Below are 17,278 nucleotides of genomic sequence, written 5' to 3'. Positions count from 1 at the left end.
TTCAGAAATAACAGTAATCAGTAAAGAAGCATAAAGAAAATTATGGCCATGATGAATATTCAAAAACTTACTGATGGCTTGATACATTTCGTGGCATTAGGCGTTGACAAATCCTGTAACTTATTGTTATAAACTTCTGCGAAGGACACGCTAATTTTCCAGCCCTGGTCAAAGAGGATTAAAGGACACTTTTGATTTAAATATTACAGAAAGCAATTTTATAAAAAAAATTTAAAAAAAGCTTACTATTTGTTGTTGTTCGAAAATTAAATCTAATGATCGTGGCACCACACCGTCCCCAGCACCAAACAAGGTGTGGGTTTTTCCTGAGCCTGTAGCCCCGTACGTAAAAATCATAATTTGTGATCCCTCAATGGCTGACTAGACACAAAAATAGAAAACACAGTTAGTCTCAACTTTACTGTAACAGCGACACAGATATGCTTATATCTTCCAATCCTTTTACCTGAATCATATGCTTTGAAGCACTAAACATCATATCCTGAGTTGTCTCTGGTCCAAAAACACGTTGAAACCTGAAGAGTTTGTCACCTTTATCTGATATAAAAAACAAAATTAAGGCAAATCATTACACTAAGTTCCGATGACTCATGAAAGGAAAAGGAACACTCCTTGTACAAACCAGTTCTGATGGAAACGGTTTCCTCATCGTACTTCAGATCTGGTATTCCCATAGCTGTCGGTTTCAAACGGCACACTACTCGGATGTTGCCCTGCAACAGATTCATTACAATCAGAACCCTTTATTTACAAACATTCTTAAAAGAACATTTTAAATAAGATACTTACTCTCAAATCAAGGATTTGCTCTCTTACCGAAGACGTTTCTTGCTGTAAACATCAAGACGTAAATTTTAGATGTGTAACTCAAACGAAATAGTCTGAAAGCACGATATAAAAGCCACTTACTTTCAAAATTAGCACTTGGTCCTGAAGAGTTTCAACTTGAGTCTGTCGCAAGAAAATTAAAAGCAATATTCATACATGGCATGGAGGAAGAACCATCCTTATGTACGTGTAGCTCTACGTCTATGATGAAGTGGGATCTCGAGGAATATTCATTTCGTGAGGTAGCACAAGTTGTCCTAGTTTTTAGAGCAATTTTCAAATGCTTTTGAAATTCTAATTTAGATGATATCTCGGAAACCTTCAAAAATAACAGTAATCAGTAAAGAAGCATAAAGGAAATTATGGCCATGATGAATATTCAAAAACTTACTGATGGCTTGCTACATTTAGTAGCATTAGGAGTCGACAAATCATGAACTTATTGTTGTAAACTTCTGAGAAGGACATGCTAATTTTCCAGCCCTGGTCAAGGAGGATTGAAGGACACTTTTAATACAAGGTAGGTTTACGCCAGACCGCGTCTTGTCGTAACAGGCTTCGCGATGTCTCGCGGCCTGTTCCTCCAATCCGCGCCTGGCGTACCTACCTTGGCCTGCGGCGCTAGCCTGCCTTCGGCAGACATTGGCTTGTCCATCGTCGGTTACTTCTTACGTGTTGCATGCTGTGGGGCTCCGCCCCCCAGACCTCCCTTAATTCTAGAAAGAGTTGCTTAATCTACAGATAACACGATCTTGACCCTTGTCACTTTTTAACTTGTCGAGGTTGGGGAGCTCCGCCCCCCAGACACCCCTTTCTTCAAGACAGAAGTGATCTGCCTGCAGAAAACTCGATTTTTCGCCGTTTTTAAGATGTTTTTCGGCTATAAAAACTGAACCAGTTGAGCTAGGATGGTGAAATTTCGCGTGTGCCGAGCCAAGGACATACCTCATAAGCCTGCAAAATCTCAGCCAGATCGGTCGAGCCGTTCAGGAGGAGTAGTGTACACACACAGACAGACACACAGACAGACAGGAAAAATTTTTCAACCCCACTGGAGTAACAGGCTTCGCTATCGCTCAGGCAATAATAGAAATAGGTGTTGTCAAAACTCCATAACATGTTTTTGCGATCAAGGAAGGATCATAGCAACCTTTTGAAGTGTAAGCAGATTCATTCCTCGCACAGTATCGGAGTGAGTGCCAAAATCCAAAAAGTGTCACTAGGTGCCCCACCCTCCCTTACCAAAAATACAATTATCACAATATTAAAGAGACATCCAAGTTAACAGCAAAATTCAAATTTTAAAAGATTGACTGCAGCAAAATCCTGAAACTTTCCTTAGAACACTAGCCCGCTATGAAGTTCAGAGGCGACTGTCGTCAGCACCATGACTATTGTACAAGCCCTACAGTGAATCATAGAAAGACTCTAATCCAAGACTCTAACTTAGAAAGACTCTAATCCAACTGGACTGAAGGATTGGCCAGGGAGGAAAACGGGGCTCACCCACGAATTGACAAACATTCGGCACGAAAGAACGCATGTGCGAGGGATGCGATGGATGGAGACGGGCGGAAGATGGAGATGAGCTGGAATGCGTTCGTTTTTGGATGATGCTGTACTCTTCTCCAGGGTTGCCACAAGTTTGGAAGACTTTGAAAACCTGGAAAAGTCAGTTAATCTGAAAATGGTCAGGGAAAAGTCAGGGAAAATGAAATGAAGTCAGGGAAAAACGGAAATAAGTGGCACAAATGACCCTAGACACCTACTTCGTTCGATAAACTCATCACTTCATATACCCAACTGCTGGAAAAAGTATCCGAAAAAGTCAGGGAAATACATAAAATATTGGTCTCGAAGTCAGGGAAAATGAAAATTTCATATTTGTGGCAACCCTGCTCTCGTCCCCTCTAACCCTCACCCACCACCCACAGACACAACAGTACACTAGTGACTCACCACTTGTTACGGCACTTGCTGCTCGAGGGGCGGCCCCACCTGCTGCACGGCCGGCTGCGCGGGGTCCTGTGGCAGGTTGCCCAGCGGCTGCCGGTGCTGTAACACAAAAGGCTTAGTCTAGTGCGTCAAGTTCTGCGTGCGAGACGGGGCGGGGGACCCGATGGCGGCCTGGCAGCGAGGTTAATGCCAAGGAGCGATGACCCAAACGACGTCCGCCGGGCGCACTGCCGCGGCCAGCAACGCGAGGCGAGGCCTTGGTGGGGGGAGGATCCAGGACCCGGGCTGGGCCAACCAGGGCGTCGGCAGGGGAGCGGCACGTAGAGCTAACCAACGGGGATCTACTTCATGATGCTTACCTGGTCTGCGAACAAAGGGGAAAACCATGATTAGAGGTCACTTTAGAAACAGAATATTGACCAAAGAGATCCAAAACTTAACAGCTTTTGCGGCTCTAGAATCACACTTTCCTCCCTAATCATAAAAGTTGATGTGCATTCATAAATGATTTATGTTTCAGATGAGGAGGGCGATGAGAGAGAGAGAGAGCGATTGTGGAAAGAAAAATCATAATAGGGCCAGGCCAATTTACAGCCTCCTCCTTGTTTGTTCCGGTCAGTCTAAGCAAATCGTATTTTTGTTTATATTCACTTGAGAGGCACGCCATGCAGTTTGACAGGTCTTCCGCTGTAATATTTTTTCAGCCCTTGGAGTGGAAAACTGATGCTATTCCTGCACTAATCGAACTTGCACGAGTTTTGTTATCTGGCACACCATCCCCGGCCCATTCTTTGTGAGACCATCGGACCCCTAAAATGACTCATCTCAGATTCCAATTTTTTTGGTCTTGGGTGATAGGGATCGACCCTGAGCACCCATGCCAATAAGACACTATCACCACTCTCTGCCTTGAGGTCAGCAATTGCCCCTCTGTTAGTGGGACCTTGGTCAGAAATACTGGCTACGACATTAAAGCCCAAATTGGAGAGAGAAGTAATTCCGTCCTTGAGAAGTATTGAAAGCATAGTTCTGGGAAACGTTTTGGAAACTATATAAAATGCTACGGGCAGGACCCACTTTGTATTCAGTCCCTGTGCCATGAAGACAAGGGCATGGTCAGTTAATTAAATGAGTCTTTCCTCTAGAACCAAACTTTTCAAAACCTCTCACAATGTTTTCTAGGCACGAAGTAGCCTCATACACTGGCGGAAAAAATTAAGGGGATATTAAGCATGAGAAATTCCATGTCTTGCCATTGAGCGACCAGGCTTAAACTCAACATCACCAGCAACATAGTTTGTTCCTCACTTTAATTCACTGTCACCAGTCTCTTCCTTGATATATTGAACCTAACCTTCCCTCTATTCCTTCGTCCACTTTGTTATGGCACTGATACCAACTCAACGACACCACATCCCCGAGGACCGCAACGGCAGGCGGGGCCAGCTGAATTTTCATGTTGCGCGGTTGGTAGTATGAGAAGCGTCATGTGACGTCAGGGTCGCGAAGCGACTGCTGCCCCCCCCCCCCCCCCCCCTCCCGTTAGTTACTGGGGTTGAACACAAATCGGACTAGTTGGGTATTAATTTTGTCACGAACTGCCCTATGAGTTAGGAGTGTGGTTAATGGCGCTAGGCCAGCGTTAATTTGTTAGTTTCAGAATCCAGGTGGTTAACACGTCGCAGACTTCTCGGTATTATGCTGCGCTCGGTGATGTTAAACATGTACAACGGCACCAAAACGCTGCCATTTGGCCTCATTTGGTGCTACACTCGTGGACAAAATTAAAGGAACGTTTTTTTGAGCTGGCCGTAAATACCTTAGTTTTTGTCCGATCTTAACGAAACTTCGTGACGGGCAGCTTTGAAGGGTCCTCTTGACGCATGGGAAGTTGCATTTGCGAAGATTGATGTTTAGGGGTGGTTTCACCCCCGTTAAGGGGGTAGTGCCGAAAACCGCAACTTTTGAAGGGTCTACAGGGGTCGCGGTGGGTTCGAAAAATTTAAAAACCACTCAGGGCGCTTCGTCTTGACACCCTCTACAAAACGCAACCCCCGCCAGCCCTCTCCGACGAACCCACCCCCTACAACCCCCACCTCCCTCTAAAATCCAGAGTTTTTAACCGACAGCTCTGAAATTGCGCACACGTCCTTCTCTGGACTCCTCTGATGCAGGGAAAGTCCACCCCAGTTCAAAGAGTCCCATAGCCACCCCTTGGAGGGGCGCAACAGATTGTTTGTTTTCAACCCCTTCTGACATGAAGCACTACCGATCATTGGACGGCGATGAAATTCACCATAATCCGTCCTTGGGTGGACAGGATCAATGCCGAAAAGACCCCGTTTCGAAAGCTACCCCCTGGCGTGAACAGGGGTGGTAAAATTAGGGGTGCGCAACCCCCGAGCTTAAGGGTTGAAATGTGCCCGCCGCGCTTTCCCTGCGTACAGCATGGCCAGAGGCACCGGCCGCAACCCGCTTGGCTGCAATTTTCGCGTGAAGACACAGTTTACCGACCAAAATGTTCAAATTTCACAAAAAGCCACCCCTAAGTTTGGGCCCCTCTGGAGGGTGAACGAGTTGAGCTCACGACGGGGGGCCGTGGAATCTGAAGCGCGGACGCTTCATTACCAGACCCTCAAAAACTCGGAACTTTCCAATCGCGCGTTCACTGCCAAATCGTTGCGGAATTTCATATCGAACGAACGGAACGGCATGGACACGCAAGCTGCGGCTCCCGGAGGTAGGCAGCCCATCGTACACCGTGTGTCCCCCTCCTCGCTTTCCCCTTCAATTTCATCGTTTTGCGGCGTTTTGCGAGAGAATAATTGCTACGATCCATTAAAAGCGGCGCCAATACTCGGGAATTGCTGAAATTGAAGGGGAAAGCGAGGAGGGGGACACACGGTGTACGATGGGCTGCCTACCTCCGGGAGCCGCAGCTTGCGTGTCCATGCCGTTCCGTTCGTTCGATATGAAATTCCGCAACGATTTGGCAGTGAACGCGCGATTGGAAAGTTCCGAGTTTTTGAGGGTCTGGTAATGAAGCGTCCGCGCTTCAGATTCCGCGGCCCCCACCGTCCTGGCTCAACTCGTTCACCCTCCAGAGGGGCCCAAACTTAGGGGTGGCTTTTTGTGAAATTTGAACATTTTGGTCGGTAAACTGTGTCTTCACGCGAAAATTGCAGCCAAGCGGGTTGCGGCCGATGCCTCTGGCCGTGCTGTACGCAGGGAAAGCGCGGCGGGCACATTTCAACCCTAAAGCTCGGGGGTTGCGCACCCCTAACTTTGAACCACCCCTGTTCACGCCAGGGGGTAGCTTTCGAAACGGGGTCTTTTCGGCATTGATCCTGTCCACCCAAGGACGGATTATGGTGAATTTCATCGCCGTCCGATGATCGGTAGTGCTTCATGTCAGAAGGGGTTGAAAACAAACAATCTGTTGCGCCCCTCCAAGGGGTGGCTATGGGACTCTTTGAACTGGGGTGGACTTTCCCTGCATCAGAGGAGTCCAGAGATGGACGTGTGCGCAATTTTAGAGCTGTAGGTAAAAAACTCTGGATTTTAGAGGGAGGTGGGGGTTGTAGGGGGTGGGTTCGTCGGAGAGGGCTGGCGGGGGTTGCGTTTTGTAGAGGGCGTCAAGACGAAGCACCCTGAGTGGTTTTTAGATTTTTCGAACCCACCGCGACCCCTGTAGACCCTTCAAAAATTGCGTTTTTCGGCACCACCCCCTTAACGGGGGTGAAACCACCCCTAAACATCAATCCTCGCAAATGCAACTTCCCATGCGTCAAGAGGACCCTTCAAAGCTGCCCGTCACGAAGTTTCGTTAAGATCGGACAAAAACTAAGGTATTTACGGCCAGCTCAAAAAAACGTTCCTTTAATTTTGTCCACGAGTGTATTACGGTATTGCGCTTACGTGTAGTGCAATGTGTGGAATACAGGGAATTCAGAGGAATGCAGGGCTCAGGGATTGTGTTTGAGGGCAAAATCAACAGACAAGGTTTTTGGTGTATGTTGTCCCTTGAAGAACGTGAAACAACATTAAAATAACCCACAAATACTTTGAGATTGAAAAAACGGGATACATAACTTTTCGAAGTTGTTTTCCCCCAAGACATGATGAAGGCAGTGTAACTGATTTCTGTCAAGTGGATGTAAGGAAATGGGGGACAGGTGAAAGTGATGTCCATCACTGCTGTGGAGGGTATTTCAATTTATTCGAATCGTGTCTAGTGCCCCATAGCATATTAACAGCGCAGCGCCGTACGATTAACTAGCAGGATTTCTTGAAGAGAAAAGAAGTCGTCGTTGAGGCGTTCACGCGCCGCTCGCCAGGTCGGCGTTCAGCCGGCGGATCGCTGGGCCATAAATGCCCTCCGTGTCGACCGCGAACAAACCGCTCACGCCACTGTACTTGTCCAGCACCTGGAAGGACGCCCGGGCAGACGGGGCCAGGGCGCGATACGTGGCGAGGACGTCCTGCAAAAGACGAGGAATCCGGATTAAGGGGAGGTTCTGGTGAAAATGCTATTTTCTCTTAAATGAGTCCCACTATGAAAATTAGTTAAAAATTTGATGTCTTACCAAGTAATTATTAAAATTTTTCATTGGGGAGGCACATTTTATGGCCTGAACCCAGTCGAAGAGTCTTTCTGAGCCTGTTTTGGCTGTATCTTAAAAAATCTCCTTGCGCATACTATTTTGTCGTAAAAGGTTGGCCTTGACATTTTTCACTTCTTCGATATATTTTTAAAAGATGCCGGCATGCACAGCTCAAAATGTAAATTACATTTTTATTCGTAAGCTTTCTAGCCAAGCATTTCACTAAAATCGGTCAAAAATGTACAAAATAGTCAAATTTTAGGGACTTTTCAGCTTAAAAAGCTATCAATTAATACTGTAATGGACATTTTGAGTTGTGCATGCCGGCATCTTTTAAAAATGAAACGAAGAAGTGAAAATGTAAAGGTCAACCTTTTACGACTAAATAGTATGCGCAAGGAGATTTTTTAAGATACAGCCAAAATAGGCTCAAAAAGACTCTTCGACTGGGTTCAGAGCCTGGGATGTGCTTTCAAAAATCTAATTTTAGTGTCCTCATAGAAAGATTTTATATTCCGAACAAATTATGACAGTGGGATCCATTTGGAAAATGGCAAGATTTTCACCAGAACCTCCCCTTAAGGAAAGGGAACACATCTTCAGTGATCAATTCAAGGTTGGTCGGGACCTCGCCAGAAGCAAAACTGCTGTTGCGCGCGCCTAGCGACATGCAAGGCAACCTAAACAACCAATGTTTCGGGGTTTCAAAATCTCTCAAAATTGCTTATTTCTCAAACGCTGTTTAATAAGCCGTACATTTCAAGGAAAAAGGTACGGCTGGACCGTACTGAGGTACGGTGTTCAGAACCACTGTACCCAAAAACCGTGCTTCCCATAAGAGCCCATGTTATGAAAAACCGTACTCCGTACCCCAAAAGCCGTACTGGCTGAGGTACGGTGGAACCAGGCAAATTGTCTACCAGACTGTGCCTGTACCGTGGATTTTTTCTACAGTGAAAGTTTGGAGGCTGATTTGCCGAAGTCAACAATACTACGATCGTTTATTCTTGCAAGAATCTTGTTTCACGTGGCGCTCTTACCTCTGGGACGGTTACAGAGTCGCTGCCGAGGGCGTAGAAGTTGCATGGCACTGTGGTTGCAGCTATGTTGACGTTTTCAGGGGTGGTTCGGTTGTATCGCCTCAGGTTTTCAGCCGGGCCGTAGTCGAAATACGCCATGTAATTAACTGCACAAGAGCAATGGAACAGTGAGCCGCGAGTGTGGTAAGATTATTGCTGATCCTGAGTAAGGATACTAGTTCCCTCAAGGTAATTGCAATACTTACTCTTGCCAACCTGTTGAAGATAATAATTGATCGTAGTTACCGATATACTGTCCAGTAAGTTCGCAAACATATAAGGGAACAGTGGCTGAAGAGAAAAAAATCCTTTTAATTAAAGGAAAAGAAGAAAAGTTAATTTTTGTTTTGTTTCTACAGTTTAGTCACTCTTAATTCCTTTCGTACAATGTTCGTAGGTCTCACACAACTTTGCGCATAGGCCCACGTGCTTTTCGTACAAATTTGCATGCATCTTCGCAAGAATTTGTGCGATTCTGCGTAGAAACTTGTAGCTGATGGTTCGCCTGTTTAAATTTGTGCGAGACCACGTACAAAATTGTACAAATAAATTTAATGGGTGTACTCAACAAAGCACGCACTTTTAGTGTGAACTAAGCTCAGCCTGCACTTTTAAGAGCGCTCTCAGTAAGCTGACCCCTCCTTCCCCTTGTTTTCGTCAACTCACGTAATTGATCTCTCTGCTGTTTCCTGCAAGGATCTGGAATATGTAGTAACACGTGATAGGGCTGATTCGGCCGCACAAGTTGTACAGCACCGAGTGTATCGTCGGGTTCATGAAGGCAACTTCGTTGTGCAGCACCAGTGCTCCGGCGGCCTGATTATAAATCCAAGACGAAACCTTAGAAACCATAACCATTCACCGACTGGCTGAAGTCTCTTTAGCCTAGACCCTTAGTCGTCGCCGATGAAAAGCACAAAAAGCACAAGCTTCAAACCTTACGAAGTATTTGAAGCATGCATAGTCCCACCTAATTCACTTTGTTGTGCAAAGAAATAGTTCCTAAATTACGCAGTATTTTCTTTGTAAGCTTATATATGCTAAACATATAACATGTTATAAGAAGCTGCGTTCCTTTGTGAGCACTAAAACAAAGGTTTTCGAGTCGACCAGCAAATGGTCCCGATTCTTGCGACCGGGCTAGTGCTAGCCCCTCCACGGGGCCGGGGCCTGCGCGGGGGCTGGTGCGGGCGGACTTTCGAGGTGGAATGGGCAGTTTTAACGGTCGCAAGAACCGAGACCTTTGGCTGGGTCGACTCGCGCCGCCTAGCGGCCACTGCTGTGAACTTCTTCCATACCTCCGCTTGTGACCAATCAGGGTTCAGCTTTGGGCAGTTCACAGTAACGGCAGTTAGGTCGGGTTTTACTGGTTCGAGACGCTTTGAATACTTTTGCTTTTCACTCGGAGACGACTGAAAGGGGCTTGATAGGGGTCTTGCGATACCGAGGCATGAAAAGTTCGAAAAGTCGCTTCGAATCAATACCGTCAGGCCGTCACGGAGAACGGCGAGTGTAGCGAAGACCACGGACTTGAGACGTCCAAGGTAGCCAATGGGGGCGAAAAGATATGTGGCGGCCAGGAACCTCTGGTATCGCTGTCCGTGCACGTGGTTCATGAAGAGCAGGGCGGTGCCGGACTGGTCCACGCCGAAGTAGCGCATCCTGGTGCTGTTAGTCTTCCGGTAGACGAACTCTATCTGGGCCGGCAGGTCATAGACGCCCCAGTGGTATTGACTGCACAGCGTGAAGCAAATTTCTGAGGTTAACATCCTCAAGTGATATTTCTCTGTTCTGCGGCTAATGTGACGTCGCAGTGGTGAGAACATGAATAATCTCATGTCTGTATCAATTACAAGCGTCACGTTGGTTCGTACGCTTAAGTACGGTCAAACAAAAATCGCACACCCAATTCCTTTGAACACACTATTAAAAAACTCCATTTTGATTTCAATCTTGAGAAACTTTTAATCTTGAGAAACTTTTATGAAGTACATAGAAGTCATTTGGATGGGTGACCATCTACAGAGTCACTTTCAGGTGTGCCATTAAGGAAATCTTAGAACAGCCATTTAAGTGCTTCGTGAAAAAATAGAACGGTTTAAGTTATCACCCTGAACAAAACAAAAGTGAGGTACTCATTTTGCTGGCCTATGTTCATTGGTTCATATGAAAAGTGTGTGAAACATATAAAAATGTAAACTAAGAATTGGTGTGAAAAGATTTGCTCGAAACTGATTAGGCAAAACTTTGTGAAAACAACGTAAACCATCGCAGAATCAGACTTACTAATAATCCCAGAATTCAGAGCTTGTGTCGCTGAGACGAGTGTGTCCACGTCCAAATATATAACCACGGAACGTCAATAGCCAAACATCGTTGCATTCTCGCGCAAGACGGTACACTGCAAGAAGAATCCCAATTAAAAAGTCACATGTGAGACCAAGGTCGAACCGTACCATGAAAGGCGGTCCCAATTCTCGTCCGATTCGAAAAGCGGGCTTAAGTAGAATCGAACCCTCAAGGGTTCGATGTTCGACCGCTCCGCCGGCTCTCGGCTCTGCGGACTTTCGCAGGACAGCGCCAGGAGTAAATTTTCAGACTTGACTAAACACACATTTCCTTACAGATTTAGATCCGTCTCAAAAAGACAAACAAAAAATGTCTACATATATCATGTGTCATGCACTGAAAAATTAAGTGTGTACTTAGTACACACTCGGTACACACTTAAGTTTCCAGTGTGGATTAAAATGAAAAATACAGGGGTAATTGAACTTCTAATGTCTTTTTCGACATTTTAGCACTCTGAAATCCAATAACTCTTTCATTTTGAATGAAGAGATCGAATATGTCTTCACGCTTTGTCGGAGCGCTCTATGACGCAGACCAGTTAACGAAGTATTAATTATGCACACATCATGGGTGACTTATAAACTGTGTACATCGTATACAGCTCACGCCATGGCCATTCAGCGAGCCGTTTTGAATGTCAAAAATTGGCAAGCGGGCCCCGTTAGAAGGTTACTCCTTACCTTGCCAGCGGACCGAAGCGCTTAGCATCGGCAAGTACATTAGGACTTCAGGTCAGAGCTTGCTAGTTGCACTTCTTGACACTCCAATATACTATTCTAGTCGTCGTCGACTAAAGAACACGAAGAATCACAAAACCGGAAATGGCGCCGGCAACTTAATCTCACTCACCCGTCCTAGTACATCATTTAAGAAGTCTTTCGATTCGACACTCCTTTAAAATCAATTTAGCTTGTGTCAAATACTTTTTGGCAAAGGAAAGATATATATTTGTCAATATTACTCCCTTAAACCAGACTCACTTACCGACTCCCCATCTACTCTATTTCCGGTTTTGTGATTCTTCTTGTTCTTCAGTCAACGACGACTAGAATAGTCTATTACAGTGTTCGATTTACAGTGTCCTCACAACTAACCGAGGCTATTTTCCTTCAAAAAGATGAAGGAAGCCGCATTGGACAGGACACCTGGCGGGATAATAACCACAGAACGATACGAGCGGCACGTTCCGCTACGAACTCGGAACACTCCAAGGATGTAGCCGTCGGAAGTCGTCACGTTGTAGGCCTCTCCGACGAAGCCGAATTTCGGCGCTTCCTGGTCCTGGAACCAGAAGGTAAAATGTTACTTTGTCTGTGCCTCAAGGTCTATTTTTGTCTCTTATCATAGTGATCCACTACTGTTGGAAAGCCAGTGTGCTGGAGCCGTCCCTCACTTATTAAACGGTCGTAAACTTGAGAAGGGACTGGCAAAGCTTGGTTGGACAAGGAAGCTGCCTCAAGTTTCCTCATTAGATAAATAGAATGGACTTTTGCTTCAGTACCTTATGAAGTTGTGTTTATATTTTGCCCCGAGAGGGGATTCACGTCGCAAGATGCTGAACCAACCATTAACATCAACTCTCAAATAGCCTAAGTCTCCAAAGCATCTGCTTCGTAACTACGGTGAAAATGAAACGTTGAAGAGTAGCTTCGTACTATGAAGAAATTCATATTACAAAGGATTTTGCTTCATAACAACAATGAGGAGGGAAACAAATTGAATTTTGGTGAATGTTTCCCTTGAAATAACGTCGAAATATTGTGAAATACAATGATGAAATAACGTGAAGTAAGTTGAACCTCTTGAGTTTGTAAACTAAACCTCCTCACTGCTTATCCAACGGTCCACGTTAGGAAACGCGGACCAAGCTGTGGTCCACACTTGGAAGTGTGGACAACGTTGAACTCCTCATGGGCCAATCACACTTCCAGGTGCTTGGTCCATATTTCCTTGCGTGGACCATCGTGGTCCACCTAACATAGCGTGGACTTGGTCTATACTTCGATTAGCAGTGCTTGCTGTCTTCTCGCTTCCGTCGTGCTTACCGGCCTGAGGTATGGAGGCACAGGCAGCAGGGCGTTGGCCACCAGGCCCACCACGGCCGTGAGGCTTGTCACGATGTCCGAGGAGAACTGCGTGATGTTGTTCTGCAGCAGTGCGGACTGAAGCAGCGGGTTGAGCACATCCGTGTGGGGCGCCACGGCACCGAGCAGGGCGCCAGGGATGGGAGCCAATCCAGTAACCACCTCCACCACGGGGCTCAGGACGCCCACGACCGGGTCCAAGATTCCCCTGACGGGGTTGACGATGCTCGCCAACGGGCTGACGGCTACGCGCAACAGGGTTCTGTTACAGTATGGATGACGCTGTCTATATGTGAAAAAAGCAGTGTTTTCGACAAAGGTTGTTCAAATCAAACCAAACTTCAATTTTTGGTTTTCCTCAACCCGAAGACATGAGACGAAAATATGAAGTTTTTTCGACAAGTTCGTAGATAAAGGCGTGCAAATAAGGGTTTAGATTCTTCGGGTAACCACCTTCAAGCTCTCAAAAGTTCCCTATTTTTAAATGCTTATTTTAAAGAATTCTCAGGCCAAAGTTGACTTTGAAAACCACATCAGTAAAATTTCTTCTCTACATCATAAGGATGACCCCCAAACAAATCCAAGATTTTTTCGTTTCAATGAAAGACGCAGGAAGATTTCTCCCCAACGCTCTGAAAAACGCTTAAGTACAAAATCAATTAAGGGTCAGTCTTTAGAAAAACGCATATTTAAAGTATAAATTTTGAACAAGTGGCCAATGTAGCGTTGATGGGTTTAAATGATCCTTTGACTACGTTTTGCAGCATTGCACCCTCGTCTATCGTCTTTGTTTATAGAGCTACGGCCGTCTTAAAAATACGTCGCTTTGGAATAGATTTCGTGAACCAATTGTAGATCAGCAATTTTCAAAGCGACCCCAAGAAACGCTTTTTCTCCAGAAAGATTGAAGGAAGATCCACATCAGAATTGGAGTCATTTACTCATTCACGAATTTGTAACGGTCCGTAAAAAAATGGCCCATAATCGATCGGTGCACCCAAAAAACGTTGCAAAGTATTCTCCGGCATTGTATTGCAAACTCTCTTACAAACTATTTTCTTTGCATTGCGAAGTATTTCTCTGCAACTTGCAAACAAAATGCTTTGCAACGTTACAAACCAAAGCTTCGCAACGTTGCAAACTTTTTTCTTCATAACTTACGAACTATTTCTTTGCAATGCGAAGAAAAAAATTCGCAAGGGAGTTTGTAATACAATGCCGGAGAATACTTTGCACTGCAAAGTACTTTTCTTTGCAAGCGTTTCTGAGTGTGACCAACAATTTATTTCTTACGTTAAGTTGCACTTTTCTCTGAGGTCGTTCAATAATCTGGATTGAATTTTGGTTTGGAAGCTCACCACAACGGGCCCAACAATTAACCGAAGTTTCAACTTTCTGGGATTATTTTAAAGCCTACTTGAAAGTTTCGCCAGGGTCTCTTCAAGCATGACTGAAAGGTCCCGATCGTTTAGCAAAAGTTAAGAATGATACAGTTGAACCTTTTTTTTACATTTTCGACGTTTCGGACGATCGTATCAAGTAATATCTCAGTTTAAACTCAAGTTTCGCTTAGTACTTTTTTTCTTTTACAATCTGAGAGAGGCTTAAGCGTTTTAAACGTCACTCAACACCAAATCGGTCCAAAAACTTGTGAAACTCGCCCTATTAACACTTGTGAGTACACTGAGTTCGGGCAACTTTGTACACATGAGTACACTAGTGATTCGTCGCTCGGAGTCACAGCTTCAAAAATACGTGCCTGATCCAAGTTGAGGCTCGCCGTTCGCATGGGGTGGCCCGCCGATCACGATCAGCAGGGCCAGGGGCATTAACGCCCACAGCTTGAAGAAAAGCATTGTCGGCACTGCGGAGCAACAAGTTCACACTGAAATTCGAAGGATGAGACATCTGACCGATTTTCGGTGATACAAAATGTATGACCGAAAAACGGTCATACACAAATGTATGACCGAAAAAGGGTCATACTCATACTTAAATGTATGACCAAAAAAAAAGGTCAGACATCAGCGAGACTGTCTATTGTTTAGCTTGGGGATATATCAGCCTTTACCTGTAATACACCATAAAGTATGGCCATTTTTCGGTCATACATCGAAGTATGACCCTTTTTCGGCCCAGTAAGGCCCTTATAAGTCTGACCTTTCTATTTTCAGTGCAGGCATTATAATGGAGCTCGAATCGTTACGTTTATGCCCCCAGAGGCAACACTATAATCGAAAACAAATCCCTTCGGCAATCCAAATTTCACTTCAATCCGCCACAGTGGCGCCATCTTGGTGCTAACATTTCTTCTCTTTTCAAAAGTTGAAATATTAGTACAGGCCAGTAGGCCTCAGCTAACCCAAATGCACTCTCATTGCAAGTACGTGACGTCACGTTGAACCGAACGCTTGGACTAAGGAGGTTGCGGACTGATCACTCCCCTCAGCCAGGCTGCGAACATGGCGCCCCCCGCCGGACGGGAGGGGTTCACTCAACAAAAAATGTCCTGTAAACGCCGTTAATTTATTACCAATGTTTGCTGTTATGCAATTCACGGCGTTTGCTGTGAACTAGTTCACGGCGTTCACTGTGATCTCGGTTACAGTGTTCACTGTGATCTGGCCACAGTAAACGCCGTGAATTGGAGCCTGATTTGCAGCACTTCGGTGCTCAGCGGCGTCAAACTCAAAGTGTTTACTGTGAACTAGATCACAGTGAACACCGTGAACAAGATCACAGTGAATCGCGTGAGCAGATCACAGTAAACGCTGTGAATTGACCTACAGTGAAAACTGGTAATAAATTAACGGCATTGACAGGACATTTTTGGTAGAGTGTTGCCTACCTCCCAGGGTGGAGGATCCACCGGCTGCAGGCGTCTTATGGGGTTTAGACGTTAAAAATTGATATGATTGTGTTTCTATTGTCCCAAATTATCACCCTGGAGTTAATGTGTCCTGTCAGGTAGAAATTATTCTGAGAATAATAGTAAAATGACGAAAACTGAAGGCGGTAGGGCCCTGAGGCAGGTCTGTGTTTACATTCATCAGAAATTTTACAGGTGCAGTCTTAAGTTCATTAAAAAATCCAAAATCATTGGTACTCTTGTGTTTGGCTGAAAAGTAAAATGCCAGCCTTGTACAACTGCGAGAAGAGTGCATTCGGTGCATTCGTCTGCTTTTGGAGTGCAAACTGTGCAGACAGGTGGCTGCATCCTGCACAAGGAGGACGTCACAAAGAAAGTCATTGTGTTCTATTTAACCATGAGGATGTTCTTTGCAACTAAGAGAAGAAACGATGAAATTGAGTTGAAAAGAAGGAAGAAAGAAAGCAAGAAATGTGTCAAGAAGTCGAGACTATTGTAATACAGTACCTTCGTACCTATTTTTGCTAACATATATATCTCTGTTCGGATATATTTATATATACTTTATGTATATATTTTGATCAATTTTATGATTATTTATCTTTTATTAAGAAAAGTTCCTGCAACCAAAAAATAAACAAACTTACGAAAATTGAAGGTCCCTAACCCGACGAACCGGCATCTCAAAATTAGTACTAACTGTATTAAAACAGACCTTTCAATCCGGTCTTTCGTGGTATATATAACTTCTATCATACCAAATTGCAACACGGCCATTTAAAGGAGTTTCGCGAACAACGGCCAAGATTCAATAATATCGGAGAAGTCCGTAACCCCTCGTGGAACAGAAGAGCATGGCTTCACGCGCTCCCTACGCCGTTGCCACCCCCTAGGCCTAACTATAGACACTGTGGCAAAAAGCTACGGAAAATTCTGTTAATTTTTTTGCCAGGATTCTCCGTAGCCCTCTTATCAATATTCTCCGTAGGCTCTTACAGTATTCTCCGTAGTGCCGTACAGTATTCTCTGTAAGTCCGCACAGTCTTCTCCGTAGGGCCTGGAAGACGGTATAGTCCTACGGAGATCACTGTAAGGTCCTACGGAGAATACTGTGCGGTCCTACGGAAAATACTGTAAGAGCCTACGGAGAATATTGATAAGGGGGCTACGGAGAATTACCACAAGCTGTTTACATAATTTTCCGTAGCTTTTTGCCACAGTGGAGGTGGTGGACGTTATAAACTTGCCTGAAAGAAGTGTTCCGTGCGTATTAAGTACGTGTCCCAGCGAAGTACCGGACTGGCTGATCCACAAGCCATAGGCCTTAAGTAGGAGAGGGAACACCACCTTTGAGCTGCTGTTCTGGTCGAGGTGTAAAGCGTGACCCAAGGTACACTTGGGAGGCACGTTGTGGCACGTATCGCGGTGCCCACGACGTGCGCAACTTGCCTCTAAAATAAAGCAGTATCACACTGGTAGCCTAGG

The 17,278-nt window shown here is 45.2% G+C and overlaps 3 protein-coding genes across 6 annotated transcripts in view; all 3 read right to left on the bottom strand.

The window, feature by feature from the left end:
- LOC117639459 (gastric triacylglycerol lipase-like) overlaps positions 1–17,278 on the bottom strand; it is a 114,715-nt gene that overhangs the window by 49,158 nt on the left and 48,279 nt on the right. The window lies entirely within an intron of this gene.
- Positions 191–933, bottom strand: LOC117639467 (protein claret segregational-like). Its single transcript, XM_034375148.1, has 3 exons — positions 644–933; positions 467–558; positions 191–381 (listed from the first exon to the last, which is right to left on the bottom strand). Exons 1-3 carry the CDS (start codon positions 747–749, stop codon positions 232–234), a joined length of 348 nt encoding a protein of 115 aa, XP_034231039.1. The 5' UTR covers positions 750–933; the 3' UTR covers positions 191–231.
- On the bottom strand, positions 7,004–17,193 carry LOC117639461 (gastric triacylglycerol lipase-like). Of its 2 annotated transcripts, none has more exons than XM_034375140.1 (10): positions 17,041–17,193; positions 14,684–14,788; positions 12,886–13,169; positions 11,935–12,121; positions 10,775–10,889; positions 9,973–10,222; positions 9,155–9,304; positions 8,695–8,779; positions 8,450–8,595; positions 7,004–7,286 (listed from the first exon to the last, which is right to left on the bottom strand). In XM_034375140.1, the coding sequence occupies exons 2-10, from the start codon at positions 14,778–14,780 to the stop codon at positions 7,125–7,127; spliced, it is 1,476 nt and encodes a 491-aa protein (XP_034231031.1). In that variant the 5' UTR covers positions 14,781–14,788; positions 17,041–17,193; the 3' UTR covers positions 7,004–7,124. The 2 variants fall into 2 exon arrangements, with proteins under 2 accessions (XP_034231031.1, XP_034231030.1); XM_034375139.1 differs by lacking the exon at positions 17,041–17,193 and adding an exon at positions 16,309–16,369.

The sequence above is a fragment of the Thrips palmi genome, unplaced genomic scaffold (genome assembly GCF_012932325.1).
Source record: "Thrips palmi isolate BJ-2018 unplaced genomic scaffold, TpBJ-2018v1 HiC_scaffold_11, whole genome shotgun sequence".
Lineage (NCBI taxonomy): Eukaryota > Metazoa > Arthropoda > Insecta > Thysanoptera > Thripidae > Thrips > Thrips palmi.
The sequence above is the reverse complement of the archived record's forward strand: the minus strand, read 5'-3'. Positions and strand labels throughout refer to the sequence as shown.